Source organism: Mobula birostris, chromosome 6 (assembly GCF_030028105.1).
Source record: "Mobula birostris isolate sMobBir1 chromosome 6, sMobBir1.hap1, whole genome shotgun sequence".
Taxonomy (NCBI): Eukaryota; Metazoa; Chordata; class Chondrichthyes; order Myliobatiformes; family Myliobatidae; genus Mobula; species Mobula birostris.
The window spans coordinates 170,006,843-170,030,612 of record NC_092375.1 but is presented as its reverse complement, the minus strand read 5'-3'; the positions used below and the strand labels follow the sequence as shown (position 1 = coordinate 170,030,612).

The following is a 23,770-nucleotide window of genomic DNA, read 5'->3' as shown; positions in this document are numbered from 1 at the left end:
ATGGTGCCTCATACGCCAAGATGCAGCTTATCGGCTTCAGCTCAGCGTTTAACATGCTCCCCTCAGGGCTGCATGCTCAGCTCATTGCTGTTCACGCTGCTGATGCATGACTGTACTGCTAGATACAGTTCAAACCAAATCACCAAGTTCACTGCTGACACAACTGTGGTTGGCCTAATCAACAATGATGCCAAGATGGTGTACAGAGAATAGGTAAACCAGCCTGTAGAATGATGTGAGCAAAACAACTTGAGCTTCAACGCGGTCAAGATTGAAGAGATGATCGTGGACTTTAGGAAGGTGCAGGCTGACCATCCGTCATTGCACATAAACAGCTCTTCCTGGGAGTGCACATAATGGATTATCTCACCTGGTCTCTCAAAACCAGACCTTTACTTAACAAACCACAGCAGAGCAACACACATAAAAGTTGCTGGTGAACGCAGCAGGCCAGGCAGCATCTCTAGGAAGAGGTGCAGTCGACGTTTCAGGCCGAGACCCTTCGTCAGGACTAACCACAGCAGAGTCTCACTTCCTGAGGAGATTGAGGTGAGTGCATCTCCTCCCCACATCTCCCACCCCCCATTCTAACCAATTTTTACAGAAGCACCATTGAAAGTGTCCTGACCAGATGCATCACTGTCTGGTATGGGAATGGCAAGGCATCTGACTGCGAAGCCCTACAAAACACTACGAGCATGGCTGAGAAGATCATAGGAGTCTCTCTTCCACCCATCTGAGATATTTGTCAGGAGCACTACGTATGTAGGGCCTTTAGATTTGTCATGGATCTGTCCCACGATCTTTTTGACCCCCTACCATCAGGCAGGAGGTACCGTAGCGTTAGGCCAAGGACTGTTAGGGTGGGACTACTGAACTCACTGGCTGTGAGACTATTGAACTCCCACCACCACCCAGATCTCTTCACATATGAAACACCAGTAGCGTTACACTGTTTACTTTTTAAACTTGTGTCATGAATGCACCCTGTGCTAAATGTCATTCTTCTGGAATATCTTTATTATTTGTTAATTTATTTGTGGTAATAGTTTCTATCTTGTGCATCTTGGTCCAGAGGAATGTTGTTTTCTTTGGTGGAGTGCATGTCTACAGTTGAATGACAATAAACTTAGTAGACCTGAGGAGAGCTAAGGTACCGGTGACCCCTGTTTCCATCCAGGGGGTCAGTGTGGACATGGTGGAGGATTACAAATACCCCGGGATACGAATTGACAATAAACTGGACTGGTCAAAGAACACGGAGGCTGTCTCCAAGAAGGGTCAGAGCCGTCTCTATTTCCTGAGGAGACCGAGGTCCTCTAACATCTGCCGGACGATGCTGAGGATGTTCTATGAGTCTGTGGTGGCCAGTGCTATCATGTTTGCTGTTGTGTGCTGGGGCAGCAGGCTGAGGGTAGCAGACACCAACAGAATCAACAAACTCATTCGTAAGGCCAGTGATGTTGTGGGGATGGAACTGGACTCTCTGACGGTGGTGTCTGAAAAGAGGATGCTGTCCAAGTTGCATGCCATCTTGGACAATGTCTCCCATCCACTACATAATGTACTGGTTGGGCACAGGAGTACATTCAGCCAGAGACTCATTCCACCGAGATGCAACACAGAGCGTCATAGGAAGACACTCCTGCCTGTGGCCATCAAACATTACAACTCCTCCCTTGGAGGGTCAGACACCCTGAGCCAATAGGCTGGTCCTGGACTTATTTCCTGGCATAATTTACATATTACTATTTAATTATTTATGGTTTTATTACTATTTAATTATTTATGATGCAACTGTAATGAAAACCAATTTCCCCCGGGATCAATAAAGTATGACTATGACTATGAACTTCAACTAGAAGTTGCTGTCGTGGATTTTGTAGAGGGCGCACACGTCAACGAGAGTGCACTGGCAGTAAAGGGAATGAGTGTTCAGGGTGGTGGATGGAATGTCCTGGGTTGTGTCAAGGTTGTGTGTTGAAGGAGCTCCACGACCAAGGAAATAGAAAGAAGACAGTTTCACTCCTATGTTGTACCCTGAAGATGGTAGAAATGATTTGAAGTGTCATAAGGCAAGCCTTTCGCTACAGCCAACTCAGCAACTGATCTACTCTTGTCACAGTATTTATAGGGCTGGTCCAGTTAAGTTTCTGGCTAATATTAACCAACAAGGCATTGATGATGGGGAGCTTGGTCTTTGTAAAGCCATTGAAGAATAAGGGGAGGCGGTTAGGCTGTAACTGGAGATGGAAATTGTATGGTGTGAATATTATTTTTAATTTATTAGCACATGCCTGTATGCTGTCTAGATGTGCCTGCATGCATAGATTGCATTTCCTGAGGAGTGTTGCGTAAAAATTAATTACTAGTCTAAGATGGAAAGGCGCTCATTGATGAAGCAGGTGAAGGTGGTTGCAATGCTTATCCCTGTAGAATAGGTTCCTGTTTAATGGTGGGTGTGTAGGTCAATTTATGGAACATTATTATTCCTATTCCTAACTCTTCATCTCAATATGTAAAGTGTTTCATTATTTCAGGTTTGCGCGCATCGATACGAGCTAAGGCAACACGTGAATAAGCCAGAGGAGTCTCGTGCTGTGACCGGACAGTGCTATATTTTGAGCCAGGATCTAGAAAAAGAAGTTGATGCAAATGTGAAACTTTGTGCTGGGCGACCACAAAGTCACGAAAAGTTTGGTATGTGTCAACAAGGCGTAGCTAGTGCTTTCACCAAGGGTGCTAATTATTCTGTGTATGGAGCTCCTGGTGCCTACAACTGGAAAGGTAATGTACCTTAGAACAAGACATCCTCATAATTGTTTTCTTGTAATATGTTATATCTGTAAAATAAGCATAATCAAGTTGGCAGAAGTGTTTCACCTTTTAAAAATTGCAGTGTACATGAAAAATCTGCAGTTAACACCTATAGCAGTATATTATTGTATGTAAAGTTTGATGCATTAATTTACTCAATCTCTTGAGTTTGTGGCCACATACAGGTTTACATACTAAACTTTTTCAGGTTAATTCTCAGTCATCAGACCAAATTTTCCTACTGTGTGAACATGCTGATTCTGCCCAGTCACAGTGGCTATTGAAGTGCTATTTTCAGATCCCACATAATAGTCAAACATTTTCTTAAGCATCCTTTTACTTTTCTCCCCAATTAGAAGTTAACAATAAATTGTTCAAATCATAAACGAATGTTTTTGAAATGTGATCTTAAATGTAAACAAGTTCTGATTTTATGCTCCCAGCAGGTTGGGGCATACCTACTATGATGTAACTTAAACCTGAACTTTTGGGGTTGCTTATGCAGATTATTACCTATTTTGTTTTTTCAGGAATTGTGCATGTAGAATCCAGAGATACCGAGGAACCGAATCTTGATATTGAGGACAGTAATTTTGATGACGGACCCTATGAAGTTGGTGATGAAAATAGGAGAGATGAAAAACTGGTTCCTGTTCCTGCAAACAGCTATTTAGGTATGCACAATATAATTTAAAAGTAAAGGAATAAATGTTTTAAAAATAAAAAAAAAATATTAAGAGGAATTTTGGCGGGCAAAAGTTTGTGGTAATTGGACACCTCATTCAAATTTGACAAAGTAAATTTGGCTTGAATGGTTTGTTTTTTTGTGCATCTCTAGTTCATTATATTCAAGGTTATTGTCATAGGCATACATAGAGATTCTGCAGATGCTGGAAACCCCAAAGCAATGCACACAAAATGCTGGAGGACTCAGCAGGTCAGGCAGCATCTATGGAAATGAATAAACAGTTGACGTTTTGGATCGAGACCCTTCTTCTGGACTGGAAAGGAAGAGGGAGATGCCAGAATAAAAAGGTGGGAGAGGGGAAAGAGGATAACTAGAAGGTGATGGGTGAAGCCAGGTAGGCAGGAAAGGGTAAAAGGCTGGAGAAGAAGGAATCTGATGGGAGAGGTGATTGGACCATATGGGAAAGGGAAGGGGGAGGGGCAGGGAGGGGATAGGCAGGTGAAAAGTGTTAAGAGGCCAGAGTGGGGAAACAGAGGGGAAGGACAGGGAATTTTTATTTAAAACTGGGGAAAGAGAAATTAATATTCATGTCATCAGGTGGAGGGTACCAAGATGGAATATAGGGTATTGCTCCTCCACCCTGAGGGTGGCTTCATCCTGACACCAAAAAAAGGCCATGGATCAACATGTCAGAATGGGAATTGGAATTAAGATGTTTGGTGGATATAGCGGAGGTGCTGAATGAGGCGGTCCCCCGATTTACAATGGGGAGGGAAACCCAGGTGGTGGGAAGATGGGGTGAATGCAGATATTTGGGTAAAGGAGGAGATGTGGGTGAGAGTAACATCAATGGTGGAGGAAGAGGAACCCCAGGTGGCAGGATGATGGGATGAGCACGATGTGAATCCCGAGGGGTTTCCCTTCTTCCACCTATGATGCTGTCCTCACCCGTATCTCCTCCTTTTTCTGAACATCCATGTTCACCCCCTCTTCCCACCACCTTAGCAGTGATAGAGTTCCTCTTGTCTGTGCCTACCACCCCATGAGCCTCTGCATCCAACATATCATTTTCTGCAGTTTTCACGATCTGCAAAGGGATCCTACCACCAAAGATATCTTTACCACCCCCTACTCTGCTTTCCCCAGGGATCACCCCCTTTGCGATTCTCTTGTCCATTAGTCCCTCCCCACTAATCTCCCTCCTGGCACATCCCTGTAAGAGACAAAAAGTGCTACACCTGCCCAAACAGCACCTCCTGCAGATCCATTCAGGGCGCCAAACAGTCCTTCCAGGTGAGGCAACACTTCACCTGTGAATCTGCTGTGGTCGTCTGTTGTGCCTGGTGCTCCCGATAAGGCCTTCTTCAAAATGGTGAGACCTGCTGTAAATTGGGAATCCGCTTCATTGAGCCCCTCCACGTTATCCACCAAAAGTGGAACTTCCTGGTGGCCAAACATTCTAATTATGATTCTCTCTCCCGTTCCGACATGTCCGTCCATAGCCTCCTCTTGTGCCACGATGAGACGATCCTTAGGATGGAGGAGCAACACCTTGTATTCTGTCTTGGTAGCCTCCAACCTTTTGGCATGAATATTGATTTCTCCCCCTCCCCTCCTCTTCTATTCCCCACTCTGTTCTTGTTTCTTCTCGCCTGCCTATCACCTCTCCCTGGGTTCCCGCCTCCTTCCCTTTCTCCTATGGTCCACTCTCCTCCTATCAGATTCCTATCTCTCCGGCTGTTTACCTTTTCCACCCACTTGGCTTCACCTATTACCTTCTAGCTGTTCTCTTTCCCCCTCCCCTGATCTTTTTATTCTGGCATCTTCCCCTTTCCTTTCCAGTCTTGGCGATAGGTCTTGGTCTGAAACATTGACTGTTCATTGATTGCCATAGATACTGCCTGGCCTGGCCTGCAGAGTTCCCCCGGCATTTTGTGTGTATCGCCATGGTTTCAGTGCCATGAAAGTTAGCTTTTTGTCACAGTTGCACAGTACATCACAAACATGACAAGTAAGTTAACATGAACTTAAATTAACATAAATTGCATGACAAAATTAGTGTCAATTGAGAGAAATAAAAAGAAGAACAGTCCAAGGTAGTGCCAGGGGTTTTTGGGCCAGTTAAGGTGTTTCAAAAGTCTATCATTTGTGTCTCTTTAACCCTAAGTTCTGTTTCTCAGAATTGCTTATTTTCTAAACTAACTTTATCTTGGTGCTTCCTGAATGGGTGGCGTAAGTATGTTGACAGGTTGCAGTTAGTGACTGTGCACCCAATGCAGAATTGTGGAGCAGTGAAGAATGAGCTTTGAAGAAATCTATTAGACTTCACAAATCTGTACCAGCTCTTCTGAAGAGTCAGTGAAAGTGGCTACATCTGTCTGGTATGCATGCATCTCCGGACGCCATATATGGCAAGGAGCGAAATCAGGGGTGAAAAATTGACTGAGTAGCTGTTCAATCACTCTAGCTAAAAAGCCGTCTCTCCTCTCACCATTCTTCAAGGTGCTAGATATTTCTGCTTGCTGACTAAAGATGGACATCAGAGGAAAGAGCAATTTTCCTCTGAAAGAAAACTTATAACTATAGCACCAATAATCCCACAAAATATTCCTTTTATTTGGAAAGATGTGTAATACACTGTATTTTTCTAAGCCACTGTCATGCATTTTTATTGGTGGTCTGTCTTTTTTTTTAAGTACTGAAACCACAAGAAGGAAATATCTGCTGATAAAGTGTTTGCCAGAACTGAAAGACTGATTGTGCTCTTTATGATGGCTTTTCATCCATTCTAATTAAACAATGCAGCATTATAAATATAGAAAACGTTAACTCATGTAGTTCTCCAAATAAAGACTACAGTAACTGTATTCCACACACGGGGCTTTTGTCCTATGCGGCCATGCTCTGAGATTGCTCAGGGACTTGCTGAAGTACAGGGGACCCCCAGACCCTGGAGTGAAGTTGAGTTCTCATCCCTGTTCATGGGGGGTGTTCCTGTTTCTCTAACTGGAGGGAGTTGTAGAACTACTTGGGGTGTGTTCCGTATCACACATTCCAGAAAAGTTCAGTGTTGTTCGGTTCCGGGGTGTCCCCAGTGAGTGTGGACTAAAAGAAAAAAATGTCAAAAAATAGGTTTTGTTTCCTGGAGCCTTTGTCCCTGCTGGCTAAGATGACAAATCTGCTGCTGATTTTATTGCTTTGGTAATGAAAGATTTAGGGCCTTTGTAAAGGTCAAATTTGGACGCATGCCAGGTTTCAGCTGGCATGAATTCCACCGGGGCTTACCAAAGACATAATGAGCAGAATTTTCCCAGGGAAGATTTGGAACTGACCCAGTCATAGTCCTTCAACACTGGAACAAATAGAAAATATGCACCACAGTGATGTTCCTCCTCCTCTCCCCCACCTAATAAGCTCCATTTGTAAACAACACTCGGTAGAGTTATGATCCAGGGCAGATTTTCTTTCACTTTCACCAGCCCATCAGCCTTGAGAAATTTTAGAATTCTTCTATGTCATTATGTGCATAATTAACTTCACCTACTCTTGAATGAGGTCTCCATTTGTCTTCAACCAGGGGTGCCACATCCTGGCTGTCTAGGTACACAAGCCTAGGCAGTACAAAATGGAGAGCAAGCTGTTGTTATGTAGCAAGCTCCCCATCTCCATGAACCCAAAGGAACAGCAGGGACTGATACAGTTTCTTTCTCCTTGATGAGCTGCCAACCGTGGCTGATGAGCCCTATCTGCCTGGTGACTGATTTTAAGGTGCCAGTGACCCACCTTTGAACCTTCACCTGTCAGTAGAAACATTTCTGCTCGCCTTAGTGGCTAAGCCACACATGAAGGCCAGGAGTTGGACTTGGTTGTCAGAGGCTATTCGAGGTGCATGCCCTTGAAAGCATCTAACAGGTAGTGGGAGCTTCTCCCCATTACCACCCCCGGCTGTAACAACCTGAAGGAACCTACTGTTACAAAATACAATTCCTCACTGTGAGGAATTGCACGAGGCATTGACTCGCACGTTTATGTCATCAGAACTTCTGATGGCAACACCTTGTCGCTAAACTCAAACAACTCAGTAGGAGCCTTGATTTATTACTCCAAAGTTCAACTGATGTGCTAATAGTCCTCAAAACATAACAGGAATCGTGTTGATTTAATAAGTTGGACATGTACTGCAATTATATCATCTTTGTGATGCCTTTCCCTGTTGGATTGTGCATAAGTTTAATAAAATATTTAGAAAGTATGCTTTGATTCTGCTGTTCTATGTTAGGCTTCTCCCTGGACTCGGGCAAGGGAATCACTTCACAGGACACATTAACCATTGTATCGGGGGCACCAAGAGCCAATCACACTGGAGCTGTTCTTTTTCTAAAGATGGAGAAACCAACGCGAAATCTAAAGACTGAATACATCCTGGATGGAGAAGGGCTGGCTTCGTCTTTTGGATACGATGTTGCGGTGGTAGACCTTAACAGAGACAGGTTAGTCCGTGGGGCCGAGTGCAAGTGATAACTCCATTGTTCTGCAGGATGTGTGCTGACAGGGTTGGCTGTTGCAGAACCTTTTTATTTTGTGGATTATAAGAACATTATGATTTGTGCATAAAGAGCAGAATCGTTGGTGGGGAGGCTCACAGTACAGCTTCAGGTTTCCTTTTACTGCGGTGCTGAAGCTGATGTGGCTTGCCTTGTTTTCACAACTAGCCCAGCAGGTGTTAGTTTCACAGTCAGCTCTTAAAAGGGCAACCTGGAAAATGCGGCGCAGTTGTCAGTGTGGAGTTTGCACATTCTCCTTGTGACTGCATGGGATTCTTTTGGATGCCCCAGTTTCTTCTCACTTTCCCAAAATAAATACTGCAAGTTGGAAAGTTAATTGGTCATTGTAAAATGCCCTTGGTGTGTAGGTGAATGATGGCCTCTGGGAAGTGTTGATTCGAATTTGGAGAAAACAAAATGAGTTTGGTTAGGATGACTTGTGTTGGTATTTCTTGCCATGGATTCACCACACAGCAAAGTAATATTGAACCTCTTTTTCTTTAAAGTGTTAGAAACTCCTTCATCCAACAGTTTAGGAAGTATTCTGGAGTTGTATGAATATAGAAGATGTTAATTCAAGCAAGCACCAGTCTTCGGTTCTAATTGTAAATTGCAAGCAGTAAATTGAAGTTAAAAATACAAGGCTGAGCCACTGACTAAGAGATATGGTTTGCAAAATGGTGACCATGAGACATTTGCACGTGCATCAACCAAATGTTAAGACAATGGGGTTGTGTTAATTGGCCTGCATCAATGCAGGGAACTATATAGGATTAAGTAATTTGTACTGTTGTAAATTACTTAAGGGAAGTCTCCCAGCCAAGGTATTTTAACATTAGGAAGTCTCTCTCACAATTCAAACAAATAACTTGCCAACCCAAAGTATTGAAGCAAACAATGTCATTGTAACTATTGAAATTTTATTTAATCACCTACTGTTATCACTGATCTTAATTCTAGAAAAATGTGATGTACTTTGAGTTTGTAATAATTTACTGAGAGTGTCTCCAGAATGATTCTGCTTGTTGTGATGAATAAAGACTTCTAATCACTAGCTTCAGTGTCTCTCTGGTGACTTCACAACAAGGCTGTCACAACAGTAGCATCGCCATTGTCGCTCCGCACCACTACTGCGAGCAAGTACTGCAGAGAAATACTCCTACCATTCTGTGACTATCTATAACCTGTTAGTTCCCAAAAGCTGAAATTATATTTCAAAGTAAAGTTTTAAAACCCAAGTATTCTGTAAAGAAAGTGTGATTGTCAAATTTTGCTTGATAACCCTTCTTTGAAATAGCTTCTAGATATTTTATAAGTGTTGCAAATGCTCTAAAGAAGCAATTTGTTATTGTCAGTCATTTATTCAACTGTGGTTGTTATGACAACTAAGCTCAGTTGTGTCCTCATCTGGTGATCTTGTACAAAAGTTTGTTTAACAGGATACTGACCCAAACAACAGATCTTGATTGATCTCATTTTCCCTTTTCTGGTTTTCTTCATAACAGAGACTAAAACAAGGTTGGTGGTAGAAGGAAATGTAGATGCCTTCTGAAAATTAATTTCCATTGGTTTACTGGTCGGGGTCAATAAGACATCAAATGCTGGAGCCAGAATGATAATTGGATAAGGATCCAGGCTTGTTAGAATGTCACAAAGTATTATGTATCCTGCTAATCTCTCATGCTTAAAAGAAAGTAATAAAACTGGCTGACTTTTCCCCAGCCATGACGCCATGTCTACAACTCTCTTCGGTGCCATCAGATCCTTCCTGTAATCTGATGACCAGAGCCATACATGGCATACGCACTATAGGGTAAATAGTCTTGTGCAGTTCTCATGTAATCTCCCAGGTCCTGTACTCTGAACTTCAACTATGTACCTTCTCAAACACTTTCAAGGTGGAATACTTAATTGCCACAATAAACCAATTGCAGTCTCTGCAACTTACAGACTTTATTTGCTTAACAAATTGTAGTACTGGCATTCATTGCCTTTGAAAGCAAATGGATATTCACTAACAAATTCTTATGAGAATACAGTACAGAGTTACCAACTAACACAATCACAGACATTTTAATATTAAAAACTTAATCATGGCGCCATCTACTGACACATCAGTGAGAGCAGATAAATGTTCATTCTTTAGAATAATTTTTGCTACAGATGGGGGGAAGAAAAGATGGCATTTATATATAAGACATAAGCAAAATACTCCAGTTAATAAAATACTTATGAAAGTGTAGGCACTATTGTACGATAGGGTGTGAGACTGCATTAGATGCATTTTGAGGTGGACTTTTTCAACTCAGTCACAGGCAATCTAAACGCAGGCAGGTGGGACCACTGGGCCTCATGGTCAACATGGATGAGTTGGGCTGAAGGGCCTATTCCCATTTCTGTAACTATGGCTACGGTTATTTGTAATGTCATATTAGTTGATTACGATACCTAGCAGCTTAGGAAATTGCCACTTTTGTATATCAACAATAAGAGAAAGACAACTCAGATTCCTCGGACACATCATGTGGAAAGATAAACTAGAAAAACTCATACTCTCTGGAAAGATTGAGGGGAGCAAACCTAGAGGAAGACCGCGGCTTATGTACATCAAAAGCATAGCCAGGTGGCTACATGTCAAGGAAATGGAAGTCATCCAAAAAACGAAGGATAGATCTACATGGAAAACCATGGCCACCAAAGTCCGCATCTAGACAGACAGATATATCTGGTGGACATTTTATTTAATAGGAAAATGGAAAGGGTCACCTGTCATTCCCAGAGCCTGGTGGGGCCATGAAAACATTTTTAAGGATAAATTAAATACTGATTTGATAGAATGAATGAAAAGGCCAACATTACATTGGGTGGCTCATAATGGATGAAGCTACTAGTAGGCCAGATATCAGTTTCATAGTGTAATTCTATAAGCATTTCTATCATAAAATAAGCTGTGTTAGTAATTAAGTTCATCTCAGGACTGTATGCCTGAAATTAAGTCTTCCTGACCTCATTGATGACATTTAATTTTCTGAATAAATTTTCTTTCCCCTTGATTGATCCTTCCAACATATTTAAATCAAACCAATAGAAAGTAAACTAATACAACAATAGTATAGAATGTGTAACAGTAGGTCTATGCAGCTGAAAGAGCCGAAGAGCTACAGATGTGTGCATTGTTATTATGGTGGATGGCATGTGGAGAAATTTTCCAGAAACAATTTCACTTTGTTTCAGCACTGAAATGAGAATGATTTTCTCCCCAGGTGGTTGGATCTTGTTGTTGGAGCACCGCAGTTCTTTGATAGAGAAGCAGAAATTGGTGGTGCTGTATATGTTTACATCAATGATAAAGGGAATTGGAATAATGCCAATCGTATTCGATTGAATGGTACTAAAGATTCCATGTTCGGATTGGCTGTTGAGAATATAGGCGACATTAACCAGGATGGGTATCCAGGTAAAATCACAACTATAATCCATAAGTAATAGCTTGTATTTAATTGAATTGAATTTTTGTGTTTTTTACATGGATATAGACAAATATAGTGCCCTAGAAGTGACTTGCATCATATGTTCAATTGTTCCATTTAATTGTAGAGAACGTATACAGGCTGAATTTCTTATTCTTCACAGACATCCACAAAAACAGAAGAGAACCTCAAAGAACGTATGGCAGTAAAATGTTAGAGCCCCTAAGCTTCCTTGTATGTCAATCAGAAACGAGAGAAAATCTGCAGATGCTAGAATCCAAGCAAAACACACAAATTGCTGCAGGAACTCATCAGGCCAGGTAGCATCTATGAAGAGTACTGTCGACATTTTGGGCTGAGAGCCTTCAGCAGGACCCTTCAGTACTGATAAAGGGTCTCGGCCCAAAACGTTGACTGTACTCTTTTCCGTAGGTGCTGCTTGGCTTGCTGAGGTCATCTAGCATTTTGTGTGCTGCTCCTTTGTACTTGTTACATTTAAGAATGTGAATATAAAGCTGTGTTAAAGAAACTAACAACCTTAATAGAAATTTTGTATATAAACAAAATGCAAGTATTTATTTAATTATTTCAAAGTGGATGCACAGTAAGTGTTCAGACAATTTGCTATTGGAAAGATATTTCCTTGATTAAAATTGCTTTGTTTTCCTTTGACCCGAATTATTTGAAGGGTTTAAAAATATTTTGCTGTAATATGGGAAATTGTTGGTGTTTTAAAACTTATTTTTAATAAACCATTTCTGTGACGATTTTGCCTTTCTTGAAAACATGGCCTTTGAATTGATAGTTTTATCCTCAATCTAACCTTGTAGTATTCACAATTCCTAAGGTTGTTTTAGGACTCTTTTATCAATTGATGGATCTTAGAGAATGAAAATGAAATATTTTATTGTTTCATGTTTGGATGTTTTTATTAAATTTACAGGTTATGATTAGACTACAATTTTAGGAAATGTGTTTGATTAAGGGACGTGAATGGATTTTTGTCTTCACTGTCTAGGTGGTGTTGAAGTTGTATAGAGAACCTGAGCAGTTTTTATTGTCTTATATTTCCCAAGTACAGTTGAAGCATACTGTCAAAACAATGCCCATTTGTTGAAGCTGACTGTCTACCTTAGTTCTTTTAGATAATATTTTCAAATCAATACTGCTTCAATTGCAAATAAATCTCACAATCATATCCCATTCTGCCTAAAAGCAGGAGTCAATGTTCTTGGGGTTAAGTTCCTGCCACATATATCCACAATAAAAATGTGATCCCAGTCTATGTTCCACTAGACCTGCTAGGCCACTTGGTTCATAGGAAGTCAAAGAAATTTGCATTTGACGTGTTTCAAAAAGGAATAAAAATCTTTGCAAATGTGTTTAAAACTTTAAAGATTAAATTGCATACATAGATGCCAAAGAATTGCCTTGATCCAGTGACGTATGAGTTGGGGTTAGTAAGTTGCGAATATGTTATTTTGGTGATGCAAGCGTAGCAAGTCTTGCATGCTGCCCTTGGCAACCTTTGGAGTTGAGTTTTTCCAAATGTCTGAATTTTCCCACGAGCACAGCCAAAATGAATTTTAATTACTGTGGTCTCGAAGTCGTATTCATGCAAAGGGGTATTGATTGTATTCATGCATATGCAGACATCTCGGTCAACTGGATGTTTCTTCTTCTAACCTGCGTTTCCCACCAGAACTGCATTTTAAATTTAATCTACAATCAATATTCAGATCTGAAGATTGGTCGCTGAAGGTTAATATTTGCTGTATTGCATCTCCAAAATACGTCCTAACAGTAGATAGACCCAAAACTTTTTGTTTACTTTTCATATAACTTTGAAGTCACGGATTTCAGTAAAACCAGAACCCAACATTGAATCAATATAAACTATGTCATGATAGATGGCATAGACAACTTTTATTTTTGTAAAGTTGAATATTCTTTAATTCTTTGTGAAGACCTTTTGGCTGTTATAGATCCGTTCAAAAAATAGATGCTAACCAGTTCTATTGGTCCACCTTCAGATATTGCTGTTGGAGTGCCATATGATGATAACGGCAAAGTTTACATATACCATGGGTCTGTTACTGGAATAAATACAAAACCGGCCCAGGTAAGAGTTTTTACCAAATGTTTACAATTGTAAAGGTTTCTGATCTGAAAATTAAATTCTGTCGCTGGTTAGAAATACAATTATCTTAATCTAAAGTTAAAAGTAAATTTATTAATGAAGAACACATGTCACCATATACAACCCTGAGATTCATTTTCTGCGAACAGTCTCAGTAAATGCATGAAACACAATAGAATCAGTGAAACACCACACCCAACAGGGTGGATAACAACCAATGTGCAAAAACAAAACTCTGCAAATACAAAAAGAAAGGGGGAAAAGTACTAATACTGAAATAAGTATCATGAAAATGAGATGAAGAATCCTTGAAGAGTCCAAAGGTTGAGGGGACAGTTTAGTGATGGGGCAAATAAAGTTAAATCCTCTGGTTCAAGAGCCTGGTGGATGAACAGCAATAACTGTTCCTGAACCTGTTAGTGTGGGTTCTGAGGCTCCTGAATGATCTTCCTGATGGCAACAACGAGAAGACAGCTTGGCCAGGAATGTTGGGGTCCTTGATGATGGATGCTGCTTTCCTGCAACAGTGCTCCATGCTGGGGAGGGCTTTACGCACGATGGACTGGGCCATATCCGCTACTTTTTGTAGGCTTTTCCATACAAAGGCATTGGTGTTTCCATACCAGGTCATGATGTAACTAGTCAATATACTCTCCACCACACTCCTGTAGAGGTTTTAGTTGACATGCGAAATCTTTGCAAACTTCTAAGGAAGTCGAGGTGCTGCCATCCTTTCTTCATAATGCCACCTGAGTGTTGAACCCAGATCAGATCCTCTGGAATGATTACACAGGGGAATTTAAAGTTGCTGACTCGCCACCTCTGATTCCCCCGATGAGGACTGGCTCATGGACCTTCGGTTTCCTCCTCCTGAAGTCAATAATCATCTCCTTGGTCTTGCTGACATTGAGTGAGAGGTTGTTGTTGTGGCACCACTCAGCCAGATGTTCAATCTCCCTCCTCTGATTCAGCCAACAGCAGTGGTGTTGTTGGCAAACTTAAATATGGCATTGGAGCTGTGCTTAGCCTTATAGTCATTAGTATAAAGTGAGTAAGCTCAGCCTTGTGGTGCACCTGTGCTGAGGGAGATAGTGGAGGACATGTTGTGGCTAATCTGTGTGTCCAACAGAGTGATCAGCAGCACTGGGGCTCCTCAGGGGACTGTCTTGTCTCCCTTTCTCTTCGCCATTTACACCTCGGACTTCAACTACTGCACAGAGTCTTGTCATCTTCAGAAGTTTTCGGGTGACTCTGCCATAGTTGGATGCATCAGCAAGGGAGATGAGGTTGAATACAGAGCTACAGTAGGAAACTTTGTCACATGGTATGAGCAGAATTATCTGCAGCTTAATGTGAAAAAGACTAAGGAGCTGGTCGTAGACCTGAGGAGAGCTAAGGTACCGGTGACCCCTGTTTCCATCCAGGGGGTCGGTGTGGACATGGTGGAGGATTACAAATACCTGGGGATACGAATTGATAATAAACTGGACTGGTCAAAGAACACTGAGGCTGTCTACAAGAAGGGTCAGAGCCGTCTCTATTTCCTGAGGAGACTGAGGTCCTTTAACATCTGCCGGACAATGCTGAAGATGTTCTACGAGTCAGTGGTGGCCAGTGCTATCATGTTTGCTGTTGTGTGCTGGGGCAGGAGGCTGAGGATGGCAGACACCAACAGAATCAACAAACTCATTCGTAAGGCCAGTGATGTTGTGGGGATGGAACTGGACTCTCTGACGGTGGTGTCTGAAAAGAGGATGCTGTCTAAGTTGCATGCCATCTTGGTCAATGCCTCCCATCCACTACATAATGTACTGGGATGGCACAGGAGTACATTCAGCCAGAGACTCATTCCTCCGAGATGCAACACTGAGCGTCATAGGAATTCATTCCTGCCTGTGGCCATCAAACTTTACAACTCCTCCCTTGGAGGATCAGACATCCTGAGCCAATAGGCTGGTCCTGGACTTATTTCATAATTTACTGGCATAATTTACATATTACTATTCAACTATTTATGGTTCTATTACTATTTATTATTTATGGAGCAACTGTAACGAAAACCAATTTCCCCCGGGATCAATAAAGTATGACAATGACTATGAATTGAATGGGGTCTGCAAGTGAGGTTGCACAAGGAGGTATTGAGGCCAAGGTCTTGAAGCTTATTGATTAGTTATGAGGGGATGATGGTATTGATTGCAGGGCTGAAGTAATTGAAGAGCACCGCTATCCAGATGTTCCAGGGTTGAGTGAAGAGCCAATGAAATTACATCTGCTGTGGGCCTATTGTTATGGTAGGCAAATTGGAGTGGTCCAAGTCACTTCTTAGGCAGGACTTGATGTGTTTCATCACCAACCTCTCAATGCACTTCATCACAGTAGATTGAAGTGCTACTGGATGATAGTCACTGAGGCAGGTTATCACGTTCTTCTTGGGCACCAGCTTGGTATCTCAGTTTGCTGAAATGAGAGGTTAAAGATGTCGATAAACACTCTAGCCAGTTGATGAACACAGGTCTTTAATACCCAGGCAGGTACCCATTCAGGGCTGGATGCTTTCCAAAGGTTCACCCTCCTGAAGGATGTTGTCATGTCAGCCTCAGACTGAAGTCACAGGGCCATTGGGGGCTGTGGGAGATCATGAAGGTGCTCTATGTTTTGATGGTCAAAGCGAACATAAAAGACATTGAGCTCATCTGGGAGTGAATGTGTGTTGTCACCTATGCCACTTGGTTTCACTTTGTAGAAGGTGAGAACATTCAAGCCCTGCCACAGTTGTTCAGCTTCCTTCAGCCATTTAAGTTTGGTCCAGAATTGCCATTTCGTACATGAGATGGCTTTCCAGAGATCACATCAGGACCTCTTGTATTTAACCTGGTCACCAGACCTGAATGCCACTGATCTGGCCCTCAGCAGATTGTAGATTTCATGGTTCAACTCAGGCTTCTGGTTGGAGAAGACAGAATGATTTTATGGAGACACACTCATCTAAGACCGTACAATAAAATTGTAATTGCACAACAAAATTATGATGCTTGTAATTTTACTCTGTTAATTTTTAAATTCAGTTGTTAATCCTTTCAAGTGCTATTTACAGTAAAGTGATATAGCTGCAACCAAGCAATTTGGCTGCATTAACTGCTGTTTAAATCATGTAACCAAAGTAAAATGTTGGCCTAGCATTTACTGTGAATTGCAATTATAACTATCTTTGCTTTTGACTGCAGATGAACAATGAGAGGTGTAATTGTTGTCTGCTTTTATTTGACTATAACTGCACTGGTGGACCTGCTTCAAATATATTTCAGACTCTGGTACTGTTCTGCTTGGTAGCAGCCATTTCTAATAAGCCAATTGCCGCTGCTGGTGACCTAGCATGGGTTGTTATCCCTGTATGATGCACCCTCCAATCTCTCCAGTAGTGATGTTCCACAAAATTGAAGAACTGTATTCAAATCTTTATTTGCAACTAGCAAAGTGAACAATCTTGAAGTGATGCAATTAAACGGTCAACAAAAGATATGACACCCGGCAGTCAGCAGAACTAAACTAAACCGGCTAGAACAAAGTACGAATACGCAACTCGTTCCCTTCACTTTTACCGCCACCCCCCACCCCATGTGACTAGTTACTGCAGTAAACTGGCAACACAGAATACAATACAGATAGAAAACAGATGCATGGCTCCCACACTGCAATGATGGATTGTGGTTGGTTGCTGTATTTCAGTGGTCTCCAACCTCCGGGCCGCGGACCAATACATTGCCGCGAAGAATGCAGCGGTGCAGCGGTAGCCGGAACGCACCCAGCATAAAAAAGCCGAAATAAACAAGCTAATTAATTAGGTGCCGCCCGGCACGTAAATATCGGCCCAGATCAGAGGCGACACATTAAGGATGTATTTTGCATACTCTCAAAGTTAAGCGAATAATATGGTTATATTTTGAGCATTTTAGTGGAGAATTTGAAGAGATAGCATTTTGTTGTAAACCATGGATCTCCCATTATAAGCTTGGCTTATAATGTCTGTTTCCAGGATTAGCTAGTCACATGGAATTAAAATAAGGCCTAGAAATATGACAGGATTCATGATATTATTGCTGAATTACATTCTCATTAGAGTTTGACAAGTTTGCTGGCAGTGTTAAGTTTAAAAACCACTTTACAGAGCCACATTTTATTTTATTTTAGTATTTTATTGACATACAGCATGGAATAGGCCCTTCCAGGCCTTCAAACTGTGCCACCCAGCGACTGATTCCTCCCCTCCCCCCTCCGCCCAAATTTAATCCTAGCCTAATCACAGGACAATTTACAATAGCCAATTAACTGAAACTGGAGCACCTGGAAGAAACCCATGCAGTCACAGGGAGAATGTTACAGGCAGCGGCAGGAATTGAACCCAAGTCGCTGATAAATGTTGTTCTAACCACTGCGCTACCGTGATGCCCACACGAGAAACACTAGTTGATTTTTTTTCATATATATATATATATATATTGACTTTGTAGCTAAAAAAGCAAAATACTTGTATTAGAAATCCTCCTTGGTGTCAAGTTAACTTCTGTGTTTACACAGCACAGAAATGGGTCTTTTGGCTCATCATGTCTATAGCAACCATTAATCAACCATCTATACTAATCCCATTTGCAGCACTTGGTTCATAACCTTTTCTGTCTTCGTGATTCAATGATCATTGAAATACCTCTGAAATGTTGTAAGAATCCCTGCCTACAGCACCCTCTCATATTGTGCATTCCAGATTTCTATGACCTGTCTGGGTGAGAAAATTCTTCCTCAGATCTCCTCTAAACTTATCACTTGCTATAAGCCTGTGGCCTCTTGTGTTATATACATTTACAACAGGGAAATACTTCCTGCTATCTGTACTTCTGCTAATTTTGTGCACCTCTGTCAGGCCTCTCTCATCCTCTTCCTGACCAAGAAGAACAAACCAACCTATCCAATCTCCCCAAACTGGAATTCTCCAGCCCAGGCAACATCTGAGTGAATCTTCTCTGCAGCCTCTTCAAGACAATCAATATGTTTCTGCAGTGTGGCAACCAGAAATGTACACGGTTCTTCAGAAGTGACCTAACTGCAGTATCTCTGCATTCATCTTCTATTCCCTGTCTAATGAAGAAAACTATCATGTATGTCATCTTTACCAACTTATCTACCTGCATCATGGATCCTTGGATTTGTACACCACTACATTTTTACCCTCAGTGTTCCCAAGAGCCCCACCATGCATTGTGTATGACCCACTCTGTTTAGTCTTCATGTGCATCACCTCGCATTTATCAGGATTAAATTCCATCTGCTATTGCTTTGTCCATTTTAACAACTGGTCAATATCACCCTGCAGTCTACAACTGTCCTCCTCACTGTTTTTAGCACCTTTGGATTTAGTGTCATGTAATTCATTAGAGGAAGTCTTGCATTTTAAAAAATGTACCTTTCATGGCCCTAGGACATTTCAAAGAGCTTTTTTACAATGAAGTATATTTTAAAATATAGTTAATTTTGAAATTTACGTAACAGAAATCTAGCTCGTAGCACTTTTTTTGGAGCTTAGCTATCACAGGTCTAGATGCATGCTTTAACTGCTTAAACTAATAGTAAAATGTAATTATTTCAAATTCTCTAGATCCTTGAGGTGAAAGATTCTTCTGTCAGTCACTTTGGCTACTCTCTTGCGGGCAACATGGATCTAGATGGGAACGGCTATCCTGACGTGGCTGTTGGATCACTTAGTGATGCGGTCTTTATGTACAGGTGAGCCCTTCAGCAATATTTTTTAAGGATTCCACAACACTTTCAACTTTGAGAACTGAGGAAGAGAAAGCATCTTAGTTTTAAGATGAAAACAGTGTTGTGGAGAGTTGGATGAGACAGCTGGAATGTTGTTGGCGGGTGAGGCCGGAGTAGCCATGGGGATAAGCTGTGAAGAGATCTGGTTGAAAGGCTAATAAGGACACAAGGGAGCATAAAAACAGTGAAAGAAAGGCAAATAGAGTAGAAGGCGAAACTAAACCAAAAATTTAAAGGCTGAGAAATGCAGAGCTGTTGGAAATGCCCAGACTTTGAGGGCAGGCCATGCTGAAGGGGAGCTTCTGGAATGTACTATACTACCTCTTCCCCTGGTGTCTGTGGTGTCCATGAATTGGGGTGTCTCCCTCTTCCAGCATTGCTGTCTTTGCAGTGAATGCTCCCAAGTAAGGGAGGGACTTGAAGTCATCGCCTCGTCGTTAAGAAATGTCCGTGTGAATTTGGTCATCACTTTCATTTTCTGCACAGGACTCCTGCAAGTAACGGTTTAATATTTCTTAAGGAGGAAGACTTGGTTCTTTGTATCTCATGTTAGTCTGCAACTCTCCTGCACAAAAATCACTAACTACACTGATGTAGCCCCCTGCTCCGTGCCTTTGACATGTTTTCATGGACTAGTGCAGGGGCTCCCAACCTGGGGACTGGGGCCCATGGACCCCTTGCTGAATGGCATTGGTCCATGGCACAACAAAGGTTGGGAACCCCTGGACTAATGAAGTTTAAGCCAGCTTGTTGTTACTGAGCTATTTATTTTGTTCTTCCTCAGGGCTCGGCCTGTTATAACAATTGAGAAAGAAGTTGTTACTGATCCCAAGGATATTGATATTAATAAAAAGAATTGCCAGAATAACGAAAGAATTTGGTAAGTAACTTAAAGCAACAGCAAGCACCTACATTAATATAAGGTTTCCAACTCTGTTAATCACAGTTGTCAAATGTTTTGTTGTAGTATAAAATCTAACTGAGCAGCAGGATTTTTTGGGTGGAGAGAGGTGGTGGAAGTTGGTGGACAAGGGAGGGGTCATAGCACACAGTGAATGGAATGGTACATCTCAGGAGCAAACACTTCAACCCATGATGAAGGAAATCTCGGAGATACCAGATCAGTACAGCACAGAAACCGGCCCTTTGGTTTGCCGTGTTGTAATAAACTATTTATAGTAGTTAAGTGCATAACTAGGCTCTTCAGCCTAGACAATATCCATATCCCTTCATTCTTTGCGTATCACTGTGCCTGTCTAAGAGCATCTTAACCTCCACCACCACCCCTAGCCATACATTCCAGGTACTACTGCCACTCTCTGCTGTAAACTTGCCCCTCACATCTTCCTTGAATTTATCCCCATTCACCTTAAGCCCTTTGCCCTCCACAATTAGACATTTTGACCCTAGGACAATTATACCGACTTTCCACTCTATTGATGCCTCTAATAATCATATAAACCTCAATCACATGTCTCCTGAGCCTTTACTGCTTCGGAGAAAAGAACCAAAGTTCGACTGATTTCTCATAGCATTGCCCTCTAAGCTAGGCAATATTCTGGTAAACCTCTTCTGTACTCTCTCCAAAGCCTCCACATCCTTCCTATTAAGTGGTGAGCAGAGTATTCCAGGTGTGACCTAAGCAGTTTTATAAAGCTGCAACAAAACTTCCCGACTTTTGAATTCAATGCCTTGACTAATCAAGGCCAGCATACCATCTGCATTCTTTCTCACCCTAACAATTTATGTAGCCACTTAGATTTGGAGCCTGAGATCCCTCTGTACATTCACACTGTTAAGGGTCCTGCCGTTAGCTATATACCGTTCCTTTACATTTGATCTCCCAAACCTCACATGGCCATATTAAATTCCACCTGCCATTTTTTTAGACCTATATCTGCATCTGTTGCATCCTTTGACAATGCTCTACGCTAGCCTTTCTCAACCTTTTTGCTCTGGAGGAACCCTTGAAATAATTTTCATGTCTCAGGGAACCCTCTGCGTTTATTTTTTTAAAAAATTGTTCTATTCTCAACTTGTGGTATATTAGTGTGATCTGTAAGTTGTAGATAAAATAATCCAAAAATAATTGTGAATGATCTTTTGAGTAGAGAATGAATTTTTAGCCAATCTTACTTGGAAGAAAAAAAGGTAGTTAAGCTTAGCCCGCCTTTCTTGAAATTAATATCTTTCATAAATTTAAAAAAACTCAGAAGGCAAAAATGCATTTATGTCACAGGTTTTAAAAAGTAAACTCTGTAATGCCATTGGCGGTTCATATGTGGTGATATCTGGGTGGTGGCAGGGAGTTCCGTAGTCTCATGGCCTGGGGAAATAAACTTTTTCCCATCCTAATATTCTTTGTTCTAATGCTGTGGTACCTCCTGCCTGATGGTAGGGGGTCAAAGAGTTTGTTGGACAGGTGGGAGGGGTCATTGACAATGCTAAGGGTCCTGCATATGCAGTGTTCCTGGTAAGTATCTTGGATAGGTGGAAGAGAGACCACAGTGATCCTCTCTGGGGGTCTTGCGGTCAGATGCCTTGCGGTTGCCGTACCAGATGGTGATACAGCTGGTCAGGGCATTACTATTGTTGCTTTTGTAAATATTGGGTAGAAAGAGGTGGGAGGAGCCTCAGTCACCTCGATCTTCTCAAAAAATGGAAATTGTTCTGTGCTTTCTTGACTAAAGGGGTAGTGTTGAAGGGAAGAGGAAAGGGCAGGCAGAGCAGGGTTCCCCTGTGGCCATTCCCCTCAACAACAAGTATACCGCATTGGATACTGTTGGGGGGGATGACTTACCTGGGACTAGCTGCAGTAGCCGGATCTCTGGCACTGAGTCTGGCTCTGCAGTGCAGAAGGGAGGGGGGAAAAAGAGGAGAGCGGTAGTGATAGGGGACTCGATAGTTAGAGGCACAGATAGGAGGTCTGTGGTCATGACAGAGAATCCAGGATGGTTTGTTGCCTCCTAGGTGCCAGGGTCAAGGATGTCTCTGATCGATTGCATGACATTCTGAAGTGGGAGGGTGACCAGCCAGATGTCGTGGTGCACATCGGTACCAATGACATAGCAAGGAAGAGTGAAGAGGTCCTGGACAGTGAGTATAGAGAGCTTGGAAGGAAGTTGAAAAGCAGGACCTCAAGGGTGGTAATCTCAGGATTGCTACCTGTGCTAGGTGCCAGTGAGGGTAGGAATAGGATGCTCTGGAGGAGGAACAAGTGGCTGAGGAACTGGTGTAGTTTCAGATTTCAGGATCATTGGGACCTCTTCTGGGGCAGGTGGGACCTGTACAAGAGAGATGGGTTACACTTGAACCACAGGGGGACCAATATCCTTTCAGGGAGGTTTGTTAGTGCTATTGGGGAGGCTTTAAACTAGATTTGCAGGGGGATGGGAACCAGAGTGCCAGAGCTGACAGTGTGGTTGAAAATAAATGATGTTGAAAGTTTAAGCAAATCCGCTGATAGAAAGGTTGTGAGTGGTGGTAAAAATCTTCTGAGGTGTATATATTTCAATGCTAGGAGTATTGCGGGGAAGGCGAATGAGTTGAGGGCGTGGATTGACACGTGGAATTATGATGTTGTAGCAATTAGTGAAACTTGGCTACAGGAGGGGCAGGACTGGCAGCTTAATATTCCAGGGTTCCGATGTTTCAGATGTGATCGAGGCAGAGGAATGAAAGGTGGGGGAGTAGCATTGCTTGTTAGGGAAAATATTACAGCAGTGCTCAGGCAGGACAGATTAGAGGGCTTGTCTACTGAGTCCTTATGGGTGGAGCTGAGAAACAGGAAAGGTATGGCCACATTAGTGGGATTGTATTACAGACCACCCAATAGTCAACGAGACTTGTAAGAGCAAATCTGCAGAGAGATAGCAGGCAACTGCAGGAAACATAAAGTTGTGGTGGTAGGGGATTTTAATTTTCCATACATTGATTGGGACTCCCATACTGTTAGGGGTCTAGATGGTTTAGAGTTTGTAAAATGTGTTCAGGAAAGTTTTCTAAATCAATATATAGAGGGACCAACTAGAGGGGATGCAATATTGGATCTCCTGTTGGGTAACGAATTAGGGCAAGTGACGGAAGTCTGTGCAGGGGAGCACTTTGGTTCCAGTGATCATAACACCATTAGTTTCAATTTGATCATGGACAAGGATAGATCTGGTCCTAGGGTTGAGGTTCTGAACTGGAAGAAGGCCAAATTTGAAGAAATGAGAAAGGATCTAAAAAGCGTGGATTGAGACAGGTTGTTCTCTGGCAAAGATGTGATTGGTAGGTGGGAAGCCTTCAAAGGGGA

The 23,770-nt window shown here is 42.0% G+C and overlaps 1 protein-coding gene across 2 annotated transcripts in view; it reads left to right on the top strand.

The window, feature by feature from the left end:
- The window catches only part of LOC140199575 (integrin alpha-6-like), a 102,240-nt gene that overhangs the window by 42,412 nt on the left and 36,058 nt on the right, over positions 1–23,770 (top strand). For both annotated transcript variants that reach the window (XM_072261872.1, XM_072261874.1), the window contains exons 4-10: positions 2,541–2,787; positions 3,348–3,491; positions 7,785–7,995; positions 11,313–11,506; positions 13,553–13,641; positions 19,310–19,437; positions 20,258–20,353. In XM_072261872.1, coding sequence (XP_072117973.1) covers positions 2,541–2,787; positions 3,348–3,491; positions 7,785–7,995; positions 11,313–11,506; positions 13,553–13,641; positions 19,310–19,437; positions 20,258–20,353 — 1,109 coding nt within the window. The remainder of the gene's footprint in view (positions 1–2,540; positions 2,788–3,347; positions 3,492–7,784; positions 7,996–11,312; positions 11,507–13,552; positions 13,642–19,309; positions 19,438–20,257; positions 20,354–23,770) is intronic.